The sequence below is a fragment of the Silene latifolia genome, chromosome 10 (assembly GCF_048544455.1).
Source record: "Silene latifolia isolate original U9 population chromosome 10, ASM4854445v1, whole genome shotgun sequence".
NCBI lineage: Eukaryota > Viridiplantae > Streptophyta > Magnoliopsida > Caryophyllales > Caryophyllaceae > Silene > Silene latifolia.
In genome coordinates, this window is record NC_133535.1 from 111109108 (window position 1) to 111124507 (window position 15400).

At 38.8% G+C, this 15400-nt stretch overlaps 2 protein-coding genes across 2 annotated transcripts; both read left to right on the forward strand.

Moving 5' to 3' along the window:
- The first annotated feature begins 13383 nt into the window (after positions 1–13383).
- Positions 13384–14007, forward strand: LOC141608065 (uncharacterized). The gene has a single exon (XM_074427418.1). The coding sequence runs from the start codon at positions 13384–13386 to the stop codon at positions 14005–14007; it is 624 nt and encodes a 207-aa protein (XP_074283519.1).
- Positions 14008–14129: 122 nt separating this feature from the next.
- Positions 14130–14507, forward strand: LOC141608066 (uncharacterized). Its single transcript, XM_074427419.1, has one exon. It carries the CDS (start codon positions 14130–14132, stop codon positions 14505–14507), a length of 378 nt encoding a protein of 125 aa, XP_074283520.1.
- Positions 14508–15400: the final 893 nt, after the last annotated feature.

The following is a 15400-nucleotide window of genomic DNA, read 5'->3' on the forward strand; positions in this document are numbered from 1 at the left end:
AGACATATGAAGTGCACTAGGAAAGCAAATAGGAAGAATTGACGGATAAAATGGCTATGAAATGCTATATTAGTATGCAAAATTAGGTTCAATTAGGGGACTAAATATGCGTAATCATGAGCCACATCACTTTTCTCAGCATTCCTTTCCTTAGCCTCCTTGGCTAAATCCACCAACCTCTTCGCATGCCCAGATCGTGCATATACCTCTTTCAGATCCGTGAGTACCCCAGCTGGTAGTGTATCCATGATCTTTGGTGCCAACCCCTTTTCAAAGAGAAGAGCCAAACTCCGTTGACCCATCTGCATATCCTCTGCATACCGTGACAACTCTATAAACCGATGATAGTACTATGTAATAGTCATATTATCAGCCATGGAGAAGGAATCGAACTCAGCCCTCAGCTTGTGACAGATGTGCTCCGGTACAAAGTGCTCCCTCATCGCACTCTTGAAGCCTGCCCAAGGAATAGCATCCTGTCCCAAGTCTCTGATGTATGCTCTAGCATCCTCCCTCCCGTTCTGCCACCACACTCCAGCCTCATCCCTCAGGTAGAACACAGCCTGCTCTACCATCATATCTGCCGGACACTTCACGACCTCTAGCCAACTCTCCATCTCACGATGGTAATTATCGAGCAGTTTTGGCTCACCGGTGCCCTCATAAGTAGAGGGGTGGAAGAGAGAAATGATGGTACTCAGATGAGATACATCCATAGGTTTCTCATTTCCCTTACCCACGTTCTTGAGTGCCTCAATGAGCGCATCTTGCTACTCAATCATTCTGGCAACCTCATCTAGCGTCAAAATAAACATACCACCCACTAAAGAAGTACTCGGCCGAGTACTGTAAAATACTCGGTCGAGTAAGGACTACTCGGTCGTGTACTGCGACTACTCGGCTGAGTATTCCACTCCAGTAGCTAACCTCCAAATCACATACAACATACTTGTTAGAGTATACATGTCGTCGGTCGAGTATGCCTCACTCGGTCGAGTACCCCTCTTACTCGGCCGAGTGATCACAACCAATAGCTACTGCCTGGTAGACACAAATAAACACTCGGTCGAGTGCTTGGTTACTCGGCCGAGTATCTCCTACTCGGTCGAGTACCCCCCCTGCTCGGCCGAAACATGCAAAAAACGAGCTAACTAATACGAAAAATATACTAAAACATGCACACACTATATCCAACATATTAATACCCTTCCAACGCCAATTAATAGAATATATTCCATGCTCAAGATATGCAATCACTTTCTCATATCATCCAACAACTTCACAAGAAACTCATGTATAGATACTACACACATCACTTCAATACATAACGATTCCCAAGACACCCCCATATTGACCGGCTCAAAGTTGTAAGGGCCTCAATGCGACTTCAGGACGTCTCCCAAGTCTTTGCGGTAGCTCCAAACAACTCCTACCTGGCTTCATTTTAATTAGAATCCCTATGTTCATTTGGTTCGTTGGTTTTAGGTTCCAAAATCGTCGCTCTGATACAACTTTGTAACACCCCCACATACCAAGGTGCCTTACCAAGTACCACCATAGCATGTGAAGCTGCTACTAATCTCGGTTGCTCGAGGTTAGTATTTCAAAAGTAACCATTCAAAAACATTTATTAAAGTATAAAGTTTAATGTTTACAACGTCTCAAAGAAATACCAAAACGAAAGTGTATAAAATCTCAATACAAACGAAAACCAAAACATCTAGACTCGTAACAGCGGAAGCTAGACTCAAAGGGATGATATCCCATCCTCATCGCTGCAGCTAAGACAACCATCACCTGTCACAATCTGCTTACCATCCCCGAATGGATCACCACAGTTTTACAAAACAACAACGGGGTCAGTTCACTAAATAATTAAGATAAGCAACATATAAGAAACGATCACAGCAACAACGATACAACCAATTGCCAACTCCAAGCATGCCTCATATCTGACCACACACTTTAGTGTATAGTCCTGCCAGATTACTGCCGCAACAGATAATCCATTACGCCAGTGGGGGACCGCAACCTTGCCCACCTAAGCCCTGCTAATCGCAACGAGAAACAAACCCATGTCCATTAATGTGCACATCCTCCTTTGTGACGGGAACCACAAGGGGCAAATCAAGGGCGTGAAGCCACTCCCGAAAGTGACCTCACTCAGCCGAGGATGCACCTCACCAACATAGTCAATCCACCACAATTCTAATGAATCAAGTAAGACAAACCAACAACGATACTAATCATGCCAATACAATCACAATCATATTAAATCAATTAACAGAGAATTGTGTAGGGAAACCCTACCTTAGCACTGATCCGAATACGAGTCTACAAGCGGAATCTAGAAACACTCTTCTACAAATCCTTCACCTAACAACAATCATAACGATCTAATCGCAACATGAAATCACCCCATTTTCCCCAATTCCAATACTAGGGTAAAACCCTAAAAGACAAATCTAACAAAAGACATAAGACAAATAACTTACCGACGCAACTGATGCGAGAGAGAGAGAGAGATGAACAAAGACTCACGAACGATCAAAGGTCTTGGGAGTGATTAGGGATTATTAAAGAACGTAGAAGTGATTTAGGTTTTGGTAAAAATGAAAAGTAAAACCGCGAAAATAATTCCCGTCAGACCGGATACTCGGTCGAGTACTAGGAGTACTCGTCCGAGTACCCCTTACCCGGCCGAGTATTACTATACTCGGCCGAGTGTTCCTGGACAGTAGCCTACCCAGAAAACACACGACACACTACTCTGCCGAGTTAGCCCTATTCGGTCGAGTAACAGGACTTCCGAAAACCGTGGTATTACACAACTGACACTCCCTCCTTTGACACCACATGCCCCAAAAATGCTACCTTATCCAACCAAAACTCACACTTACTCAATTTAGCATATAAGTCATTCTCCCTCAAGGTCTACAACACAATCCTCAAATGCTTCTCATGCTCCTCTTTATTCTTAGAATACACCAATATATCATCAATAAAGACGACAACAAATTGATCAAGGTAGGGAATAAACACTTTATTCATCAAATCCATAAATACTGCAGGTGCATGGTCAATAAAAAAGGCATAACCACAAATTCATAATGTCCATACCTCGTTCTAACGGCAGTCTTAGAAATATCCTCCTCCTTAACTCTCAACTGATGGTAACCCGACGTCAAGTCGATCTTAGAGAAAACTCCAGCTCCACTTAGCTGATCAAATAAATCATCAATTCAAAGCAAAGGGTACCTATTCTTAATCGTCACATTATTCAATTCCCTGTAATCTATACACAATCTCATACTCCCATCCTTCTTCTTAACAAATAAAACTGGTGCGCCCCAGGATGATAAACTTGGCCTCACATAACCCTTATCTAACAATTCCTCCAACTGCTTCTTCAACTCCTCCAACTCCTTAGGCCTCATTCTGTAAGGTGCTTTAGAAATAGGTTCCGTCCTAGGTTTCAATTCAATTTTAAAATCTACATCTCTCTTCGGTGGTAAACCTGGAATCTCATCTGGAAACACATTCTAAAATGCACTCACCACAGGAATCTCTCCTGCGGCCTTCCCTTCCTCACGCATGTCCCTCACGTGACACAAGATCAACTCTCCTCCCTTCCTCAAACACGACTTCAGGGTAATTGTTGATATAAGTGTCACCTTTGGTTTCACGACAAATCCCCTATAAGACACCCTTACTCCCTTTGGTCCCTTCAAGGACACTTTCTTTGATGACAGTCAATAAAGGCTCTATTTTTACTCAACCAATCCATCCCCAAAATAATCTCAAAACTACCCAAAGGAAATTCTATTAAGTCCATGGAAAATAAAACCTCCCCAATTAGAATATTTATATTTTTATATATTTTGGTACAAGGTATTGATTCCCCATAAGGTGTTTTTACTTGATCTTTTATTATTACTAGGTCAACTAATTCTAACACTTTAACATGGTCACTTGATATAAATGAGTGGGTTGCTCCCGAATCAAATAAAGCATAAGATGGTTTAGAATTGGTTAGAAAAGTACCCAAAACCACATATGCATCTCCGTCAGCAACCTCTTTACCCATCATGAACAATTTACCACTACTCCTGGAGCCACTCTGCACCGTCGATGCCGACACCGTGCCCGGCTTCACATCACTGTTCTGGTTCCCTCCATTTCCATTCCCTTTATTATTGTTGAAGCGATTCTGAAAGTTGTTGTTATTGTTGTAGCTCCTTTAATTATTCCAAGACCCATTAAAACGGTTGTTTCCATAACTAGATGCTGGTGTCTTATACCCATTTGAATTTCCACCACCAAATCCGCCGTTCATACTATTCCTTCTCGCAGTAGTCCTACACTCAACGATCTTATGACCAAATCTACCACATCCATAACATTATGGCTTGCTCTGACCGATCGTCCCACTCGCCCCTAAGCTGCGGCCGAACCCGCCACCACTTACGGCCCCTCCTGCAGAAAATGATTGGAACTGATTAAATTCTTCTTCCTGCTTCCTCCAGCTCCCTCACTAGTAGTCTCTGCCTTCCTCTTTTCTCCCTTTTCTTTCTTTTCCTCCTTCACCATATCAGCAATTCTCTCAGTATGTCCCGTTCTTTGATACACTTTCGCCACAGTACTTGGCTCCCCAGCTGCAAGCCTCTTCTTGATGCGCGTGGTTAATCCCTTCTCAAATCTCAAAGCCAACACTTCCTCTCTATAGTTTAAGTTAAACACATACTAAGCTAGCTCCGTCATCTTAAATGCATCAAACTCCGACCTCATCCTACTCCGAATGCGCTCAAGTACGAACACACCTCTCATTGTATCCTTAAAGCCGTTCCAGGTGACAAATGGTTCATCACTCTCCTTCCAAGCTTCCCTGATTACTGCCTTGTTGCGATTCCACCACAGTCCAGCCTTTTCTTTCAAGTAGTGAGCAGCCTGATCCACTTGCATCTCCTCAGGGCAATCTAACAGTTCAAAGAGGTTGTCAAACTCCCTGCACTAATCTCCCATTAAGGACGGTTCGCCTAGTCCATCATACTTCATCGGATTATGACGAGCAATGGCAGCACTCATCTTAGCAGGATCCATCGTCGCAGTTTTCGACTTCAAAGCAGTTGTTAAAGCCTCATTTGTTACAATAAGCCTATGAATCTCTTCTTGTGACATAGTTGTAGATGTAGCTCTTTTTGGTGCCATTTTTGGGTTCTATTAAGAATAAATAAGAAATATAAGTTTCTGTTTTAGAAGAATTTCTGGGCAAAAGGTATAAGATAAAATTCATGCATACAAAAGAATGTGTGATTGGTCGAGCTGGTCTTTGCCCAACCAACCACCGTGACCCGTCACACCCATGGCCTAAGCACGGCTCTTCCCCTTCTTTTGCTCAAATTAATTATTCGTCACACATGCTTAGTCTCTAATTCATGAAATTTCATAATTTTGTGCTTATAGGTTCAGGGCAACACATACTGCATATCTCTAGACATATAATTCTAAGCATGTAATTCACGTATATACAACCAATTTCATATAAAGATGCAATAATTCAAACATTTCATATTTCTCCAATTTATGCCATTCATGATATGCCAAGAAAATTTTCATGGGTAATTATGCCACAAATTAAAACATGCTCAAAACAATTTCAATCCACTATAATTGCCATCTCATAGGCCACACACCTCCTTCCTTTCATCCGTCTCAAAATTTCTTACCTTTTTGTTCTCATCCTTCAAATAAAGTTAGTATCTTTCACAACTTCAGAATACAATTAGACCCTTTAGGCAAAACATCCACGCTAACTACCCCACCCTCTTAACCTTCCTCAAGGTGACCGACTCAAAACTGAAAAGGGCCAGATCAAGGACGTCTCCCTAACCTAAGAAAAGGGCTCCTAAACAGTTTCTACCCTGGGTTCATTTTATTAGACTCATCCTAAGTTCATTTGTTTAAGGCTTAGGAACGTTTGCTCTTATACCACTTTGTAACACCCCCATTTATTTTGGAGCCTTTAGTAAGACATTCCCAGATAAATAAAGGTGTTACCATCTTAGTTATCTGAGGTAGTAAGTATAAAAGACAAAGAATTACCAAAGTACTTTAAGACAATATAAATAAAGTGCCTCAAACGGTTTTATTACAAAAGTTCCAGCGAGATAAGTAAATAATAAAAATACATTTTAATACAACTGCAGCGGAAATAATATAAATAGTGTTTGAATAATTTAAGTGATCTCTAGACTCTGACGAAGGTCATACGTCCCAAGCTCCCTCCAAGCATCCAGCACTTCACAAAAGCTAACCTGAAATCAATCTACTCCCCAATATTTGGTTCATCACACGTGTTCACGAATACACGGTCAACCACGAGGTTGAGTAGGATAACTAAACAACAATAAATAATACGATAAACCTACAACAAAAGACAGCAATAGAACTCGCGCCAAAGACCGTCACACACGGCTTAACTGTGTACCATAGGCGTGTGCCACAACCGACACACCACAACACAACACCGTCACAATGCTAGTACTACTCAGGTCCACAACCACCCCACGCCCCCGTTCCTGGCCGACCAAAACCGCGCAGGTCCACGGCACTTCTACCTCCCCATACGTGGCTGACCAAATAATCTCAATCGTCAATACCAATCCTCTTTCAAGATGCCACCAAACAACAGAGAACCGCCCAACAATGATAATAATATGATTATAAGATGCTCAAGACAACAATTGTAGTAATATGCTCATGATGGTATAATTAATTATCATGAGACAATGCAACAATAATTTATCCCATGCCAACAATGCAATAATAATTCATCTTATAAACAATTCACCAATTCACCAATTAAACACAGTTGATTAGTTAACCTACCTTTAGCAAATCTTCACCAATTCAATCAATTAAATTAAAAAGTCTCTTCCACAAATCCACCACCTAATCAATCAATTAAATTATACATAATTATAAACTATTCTTATTAATGAATTTAAGATGTAAACTACCCATGTAACACCCGCGATTTCATATTTATAGGTAACATATTAAAATTGATAATTTAATAATACTCGATTTTATTTGTTATATTATTTATTTGGTTTTATATTTTCAAAATTGTGTTTTAGTTTTATGAATATTTATTTGGTTTTGTTTTGCCCTGAAACCCCCTTAAAAGTCGTGTTGTGAGTCTTTTAGTGCAAAATTGAGTCACAAACCTTGTGCCTTTGATTTTGGGCCTAAACAAACCTATGGACCCTCTTTAAGACAACCAAAACTCCATATTTTAGGGTTTTATTCTCAAAATTTCAGCAACTCCCCTTCATCTTCTTCCCTTAGAAAATGTGTGTTTTCTTCCATTAAAGCTTTCACAAAATCAAACCTTAAAACGGATGCCATTTCTTCGTTTCTCAACGAAATGCTATGATTTTTGTACCAATCTTCTCCTCTCCTTCTCCTCCTTCTCTCTATGTAAAAAAAATCTTACCTTTTGAACCTTTTAGAAAATCCATCTTTTTGTGAGATGAGTTTTCTAACCCTTTTTGTCTTAAACTTGTCTTTAGGTGGAAGCTTTAGTATTTCGGAGTAGTATTAAGTCGGAATCGTGTCCTTGAAGAGCTAAAAGGTAACAGTGATGGGTTACTCGGTATTATATCAAATTATGTGCTTTAATTGTTAAAGTTTAGTCTTTAGCTAGTAAAGTTACTACCTTTACATGTTATTGATGAATTTTGTTTGATTATTAATGTTAGATGATGTTTTAATTGTGTTTTTATGTTATTGATATGGTTTATTACAAATAATATCAATTGGGTAAAGTTGGTTTGTGAGGAATGAGGTGTTGTTTAGCTATTATATGTATCCTGTAGTTTGCGATGATCTTTGCTACATGTCGTGGGTGTTTATTGTTGAGATATGGTGGGTATGTCGTAGTTGCGACGGTCTTTAGTTATATGATTAATTTGGGATTGTGAATCTACCATAAAATTGAATTGGGAATGAAGTTCATGCCTTGTTTGTGTCGTGGGAAGCAACCCGCAGTGCAGCTTTCAGCCTGACCAGTTTTCGTAAATGGCCATAACTCCTTTGTTACTTGTTTGTTTTGGGCTTATGACCTACCATTATAACCTTAAGAGGATAAGCTATCACCTCTAATTGGTTTCATCGCATTATCATGTCTAGAACTCAAGTTATGATCATTTGAAGTTGACCCTTGTTGAAGTCGAGTCCTAAATTTGTTGTTTTGTATTGGGGTTTAGGTTTCTTGTTGGTTATGCTTATTAACCTTGGTTCTAATGCTTTTGTATGGTGTGTTGACACTTGTTTATCATTGGAGCCTCTTGCCTATGTCTCATTCATTATTTATCGTTTAGTTATATATTTCTCACATGAATCGTAAATGTGGAACTTATTATTTATTTAGGTCATAACTATATGAAATGACATATTTTATTTATAATAATAACTTTAATTAATTCATTATCATTTATTTATCGTATTTAAATTATGGGTGATTTAATCTACTTGAATAATTGGATGAGCCGTATCCATGTGAAATTGCCACTATACTATACTTTTGGTTGACTTAAAAATTATACCTCACTTGTGCTGTTCTGGCAAGTGAGGGTTTATCTCACTCTTTGCCAACCTCTTTCGTGCTGTTCTGGCAAATCTGGTATACCCGGCTTCCGTTCTGTTTTCCGGGTCTTAGATGTGAGACGTTTATTGCATACTGAGAAGGTAATGATCTAGTGTGGTTCTTGGGTGTCTACTTATGGTGGTGTCATATTGTGTAGCATGCTAGCTTGACTATCCTTAAGCCCCACTTGTGCTGTTCTGGCAAGTGCTGGTCTAACCTACTTGCGCTGTTCCGGCAAGTATGGTTTATCTCTTTTCTTTTTCGCCCCACTTGTACTGTTCTGGCAAGTGTGGGTTATCTCATTTTATTTCCGCCACTTTCGTGCTGTTCTGGCGATTTGGGTACTTAATTTCCGTTCTGTCAGCGAGTCTTGGATGCGGGATGTTCTGCCGCATGTCGAATCGGAAGTATACAGTCCGAGAGTCGGGACAGATTTAAACGAGGACCGTATTATTATCGTAGTCCTACCAAGGAAATCTGAGTTTTAGAGAGTAAAAGACTTAAATAGTTATGAGTCTTACATATGCCATTTACCGTGAGAATGATACCTTTTGATTGTTTGGATAGTAAGAGTCTTTTGGTCCTATTGAGCACTAGGGGTGAGATGCAGGCCGCCTAGTATCGATAAGATTGGCAGGATTGATGTTCCCATTTGTATTTATGGTGAGATGCAAGCCATAAGTATGCCCGGGACATTAGTAGCCACGTTCCGTCTTATATGTTAAAATTATTTCAAAGTAAATGGCTACTGATTTTCATTCACATGTATTCTATTGTTGGCCTTCTGTTACCCATTGCGCATGATATCTATGATTTGCTTAGAGTTGTGTTACCATGTATAATGCATTGGTCGGTTTATCTCACACGTATGTCTCATATGCCATTGTTCTTGTTTAACCTCACATGTATTCGATATTGTTCACATGTATTGAATATTGACTATGCCTCATATGCTATAATATGTTCTTGTTCATCTGTGTTTTGATATAATATGGCTGAGAGAACCCTGAATTACTCCCTACTGACTTTGGCATTCATTTTAGTGAATGAACAGGTTGCAGGTTGGTGCTTATTTAGGGTTTACGAGGAGTGAGCTAGCGAGCGTTGTACTTACAATGATTGGCCCTACACGTAGTAGTTTCTAGTAATGTATAGTATCGTATTTGTGTGTTATCAAGGGATCGGAATCCCTTGCATTCATTTAATTAAGTTAATATTTGTATAAAAGTCTTTTCTTAACTTTCCATTTCTTTATGTTTTATTGAACCCGTGCTTTGAACTTAAAAAGTTTTAAAATTTTCATAAGTTCCGCTACATTTTACTAGTTTTATGTTCCGTTTATTGCAAGGGTTCACAGTTGGTATCAGAGCCTATGTTGCTCCTGACGCACACACGTGTACCCCAAACTTAACTTGAACTTGACCTTGAATAATGAATGAGAGATGGGTAGACTTAAGGACCTAAGGTGGTAGTCTACATGGTTCTTGCTCTTTAATAGGTTCTAACATGTTTTTTTATTGTCAATAATTGGTTCTTGTGTTCTTGGATCAACAAACCATGGCCTTACCCATATGGCGAACAAGTCTTGGTGCCTATTGCCGAAGATTGAAGATTTGTTCAACCTTTGAAGAATGCTTCTACTCCCTCGAAGATATTTCTCGTTCTTAGTGTACCTTGCCTTATTCTTTACCTTTTAATGATTATCTTTCTTCTAAACTCTCTTTTGTTTTACCTTGGAAGTTGCCCGTGTACCCTCCCGACTTATCTTTCGTTTCTTGCTTATCCTCCCATGATGCCTCGTAGATAGCTCTCCTTCTTTTGTGGGATGTTAACCTTGGTTGGACTTTGGCTATGTGGAGTTTGTTTGTAGTTGAATCGTAATCCTTACTTTGAGAGATTTTATTGTTGGGTAAGCTTTGCTAGTGTGGTAAGACATACCTTGGTGATTCTTATGCCTAGTTGCTTGAAATAAAGTCGGTGTATGTGATTGATTGGTGGAATTCCTTGTGTAAGTTGTGAGTTATATATGTTACTTAGATTATGGAACTTGATTTTGTTAATCGCATTTGGGATTTGAAAGATTGGTAGGTTGAGCATTGCTACTTTAGGTTTAAACATGGAGTGAAGTTATGATATGAGCTTGGAAGAAAACCCCTTTTGGATGGTAATGACCATGTATAGATTGGTGATGTGATTTGATATTAGTTGGCTCTTGAGAATTTTGTTGAGAAGTCTTTGTTAATCCTATGGTTTTTGAAACTTTGAGGTTGTGTTGAATGTTTGAGATAACGGGATTGTTGGAGTAGTGTCCTCCACAATAAGTGCGTTTACATATTAAATCTCCTTAAAGGAATATCAGGGATTTATTTATTTATTTGTCAGCTAGTCATCGTTAATTGGTAATGATTGGCTGACTAGAGTTTGACATTATTGTTGTGTGACGGCGGTGATCAGCTGATCCCTTTAGGTCACACCTATAGGATGACGCCCAAAAAGAATGAATTAATTGTTTGTATGAGATACGAGATAATTAATTCCTTGTATTATTTGACTTTTAATTAGTCGCGTGAATGTATTATTTGATGACGGGTTATGAACTCGGGCCGAGGAGATATATTATTTAATTATGTGATAATTAATTAATAGATAAAAAAAATAGAATTTAGTAATTAATTGTTAATTAATTAATTTTATACGATATGTGTATATGTTTTGAAGTGGAATTTATTAGCTATTTAAAATTTATAAGAGGTTGTAAAATTAGCTAAATGGGGTAATATTGACACATTGTATGTTGATAAAATGGTCTTATGATTACTTAATAGTTAAGTAGTCATTAGTAGTTAATTTGTATTATTTAAGTGTTACACAATTAAATTAATATTTAATTATGTAAGATAATTAAATATAAGACTTATAAGCATTTGTGGGCCAAATGTCGAAAATCGAAATGGACCCAAAAATGTCCACTTGCACCGGTTTTTTGAGGGCTATACATGTGTCCTCTAAGTGGCTTTTTCCACTTATTTTTGTCTCCTCAATTTTCCTATAAATACCCATGACGTTCCACCATTTTATTAGTTGGAAAAATTTGAAGAAAAATTGGCCTTTGTTGGTTGTCTTGGCCGGACCATTAACACCATCTAAAGACCACTTTTTCTTCTTATTTTGTTCCTCTTATACATCTAAAACACATATAAAACATTAAACTAATAATATTATCAAAGTAATAATATTAATTAGTTCATCAAATTTACATATATAATACTCAAATAATATCTAGTCAATATACATTAATTACAATAACAAAAATTATATATAAACATGGAGAGAGAAAGCTCTAACTTCTCTCTAGATTTTTTAGGGTTTTGATTGCACAATGGCAAGAAAAATCTCAAAAAAACCGCAAAAAACTCAATCAAAAAATAAAATTCGTACCAAAGCTAAACTTCGATTGTCGTTTTCTAATTGTTCTGATCATAATCTTGATATGGATGTTCCTGAATCGTCTCAAAGTTGCCTGCGTATCCCTCAATCATCGAATTCTCATAAAACGAAAGAGATGAGTGAAATTGTGGGTATACCGGTTCTGGATTTGGATAGAGTGGTTGAAGATGTGGCTATCCTTGTTCCTACTGTAGCAGAAGAGCCTGCTTCTGTACCTATTGAGGATGTTTCTGTCATTAAGGAGGAAGTGCCTGCTGTTGTGTCTACTGAGGAGGAAGCTGCAGATTCTGGGGATTGGACTCTTGTGCAAGGTAAACACTCTACTCCCTCTAAGACTAATGAGACTACTGCTAATGTGAAGCCAGTGCTTCAATTCACAGCTGAGGATGTAGCATCTGAGGTAGCGTATTGGGATACAGTAGTTGTCTGTTATGTCTTAGGTAGCAATCCTCCCTGGGAATTGTTGTCGGGGTTTGTTCAGAAACTTTGGGGAGTTTATAAATTTGATAAGCTTTCCTTCCTCCCTAATGGGGTTTTTCTGGTCAGATTCCCTACGAACGAATGCCAAAGCTTAGTCCTTCAACAAGGTTTTCCAATGTTTGACAACAAACCAGTTGTTGTTAAGCCTTGGACTGAGGATTGTAGTTTGATGAAGGAGAGGGTCAAAGCAGTTCCTATTTGGCTCCGTCTATGTGGTTTACCTTTAAAATTTTGGAGTAAGGCCTGTCTTGAGACACAAGCTGGTCTCTTGGGTAAATTTATTAGAAGGGATGCAGCAACAGAAGACAAGACCCGTCTAGGTTTTGCTAGATTGCTTGTAGAAGTTGAGATAGGTCAGGACTTTCCTGATAAACTCCAGTTTAAGGATGAAAAAGGTGCTGATGTTAGCATCCTTGTTGAATATGAATGGAAGCCCACTGTGTGTGGTAGTTGTAAGGGTATTGGTCACACCAAAGAAATGTGCAAAAAGAAGGTTGTGCCTGCTCCAGGTCCAAAAGTCAATCCTCCTGTTCCTAAACCTCCCCTTAAGGTTTGGAGACCAGTGAAAAAAACTAGACCTGTGTCTGCCCCTGTAGCTCCACCTGCACCACCCTTTGGAGGGGTCACTTATCATGACTCTTCTCGGCTTCCATCACCTGTGCCAGTCATTCAACAAGTTACTAGGTAAGAGCATAATGATTCAAGTAAGGAAATTTCTCCTACCAAATCTTATGCTGAAGCTTTGAGTCCAACAAAATCCACACAATTGAATGGGAGACTGGTGGGTTCACCAGTGATAACTGGTAATGGATAGTATTGGTAGTTGGAATGTTAGGGGAATAAATGGGATCAATAAACAGTTAGATGTTAAAAAAAATTTGCATCAGAATAATATTGGTCTCTATGGATTAGTTAAAACTAAGGTTAAGCTTCATGATTTTACTAGTATTCTGCATAATTTAGGATCTCATTGGGAAGGGATTAATAATAACTCCTACCATCATGGGGGTAGAGTTTGGATTATCTGGGTTCCTCAGTTGTTTACTGTTACTACTCTTCTTATGAATGCTCAAATTATTACTGTTTTGGTCAATGAGAGAGCTACTGGTGATGAGTTTCTTTTTTCTGTAGTCTATGGTTTCAATGAGGATAGTGAGAGAGCTGATCTTTGGGCTCATCTCAGATTCATTAAGGATAATTATCATAAACCTTGGGGGGTCTGTGGTGAATTTAATAATGTGCTCCATTATAATGAAAGAATTGGTAGAGAGGTTACTTGGAATGAGATTGCTGATTTTAGAGCTTGTGTTCAGTATTGTGGACTCACTAATATTAAGGCCCAAGGAGCCTTCTACACCTGGAACAACAAGCATGAACCTCAGACTAGGGCTTTCTCTAGGATTGATAGATTTCTTATCAACTCAGATTGAATGGATTTATACCCTAATGCCTATGCTCATTTCTTACCTGAAGGCTTGTTTGACCATAACCCTTGTGTCTGCTTCAGAAGACAAGTGAGGGTAAGACTAAAGAAAAGTTAAGATATTATAACATGTGGAGTTTAGGTGATGGCTTTCAAAATGTTGTCCAGCAAGCTTGGAGTAGGCCTGTCAGGGGCACCCTTATGTATCAACTAGTGCATAAACTAAGGAATCTTAAACATAATCTGAGGGAGTTCAATAAGAGTAATTTTTCTGATATTGATAAAGCTGTGGGTGTCTCCAAGGCTCTGATGGATAGTCTGCAAATTCAATTGCAATCTAACCCTACTGATGAGACTATTAGTATTGCTGAAAAAAATGCTGCTGATTCTTACAGAAATTTGACCAAAATTCAGCATAGTTTTTTGAGTCAGAGGGCCAAGGTTGTCTGGTTATGTAATGGTGATGATAATACAAGATTTTTTCATAACCACATCAGGTCTAGGTAGATTCACAATAGTGTTATGACCATTAAAGGGGAGAATGGTATTACTTATCAAGATCCTAAGGATATTGAAGCTGCTTTCTTATCTTATTATAAGGGGCTATTGGGTACTTGCCACTCCACTGCTGATGTTCATGTGCCTACTGTTAGACTTGGGAAGCTGGTGACTCAAGCTCATAATGATATTCTGCTTGCATCTGTGACTGATGAGGAGATTAAGGGCTGCTTGTTCGCCATCCCAGGGAATAAGTCCCCTAGTCCTGACGGGTATACGAGCCAATTTTATAAGGATGCCTGGGACATAGTTGGCAATGATGTATTGTGTGCTGTTAAGGATTTCTTCCTCACTGGTAAACTTCTAAAACAATTAAATACCACTACTCTCACTCTAATTCCTAAACTTGATAACCCTGCTAGTGTCTTAGACTTTAGGCCAATTGCTTGTTGTAACACCTTATACAAGTGCTTGGCTAAAGTACTTTGTAAGAGATTGAGCCAGGTGCTGCCTGATATTGTGAGCGATAGCCAGGGAGGGTTTGTGAAAGGAAGAAACATCGTTGAGAATATTCTTATTTGTCAAGATCTAGTTAGGCTTTACAATAGGAAGGCTGCCTCCCCAAGGTGTTTGATTAAAATTGACCTCAGGAAAGCTTATGACTCAGTAGAATGGAAATTTTTAGAACAAGTGCTCTATGCCCTTAATTTTCCTCAGAATTTTATTGATCTTCTCATGGTGTGTGTAAGTACTCCTTCCTATTCTTTATCAGTCAATGGAGGCTTTTTTGTATTCTTTCAAGGCAAAAGGGGTCTGAGGCAAGGTGATCCACTCTCACCTCTTCTTTTTACCCTTTGCATGGAATATCTCTCTAGAATTCTTAAGGTTGCTGCTCTCCAAGA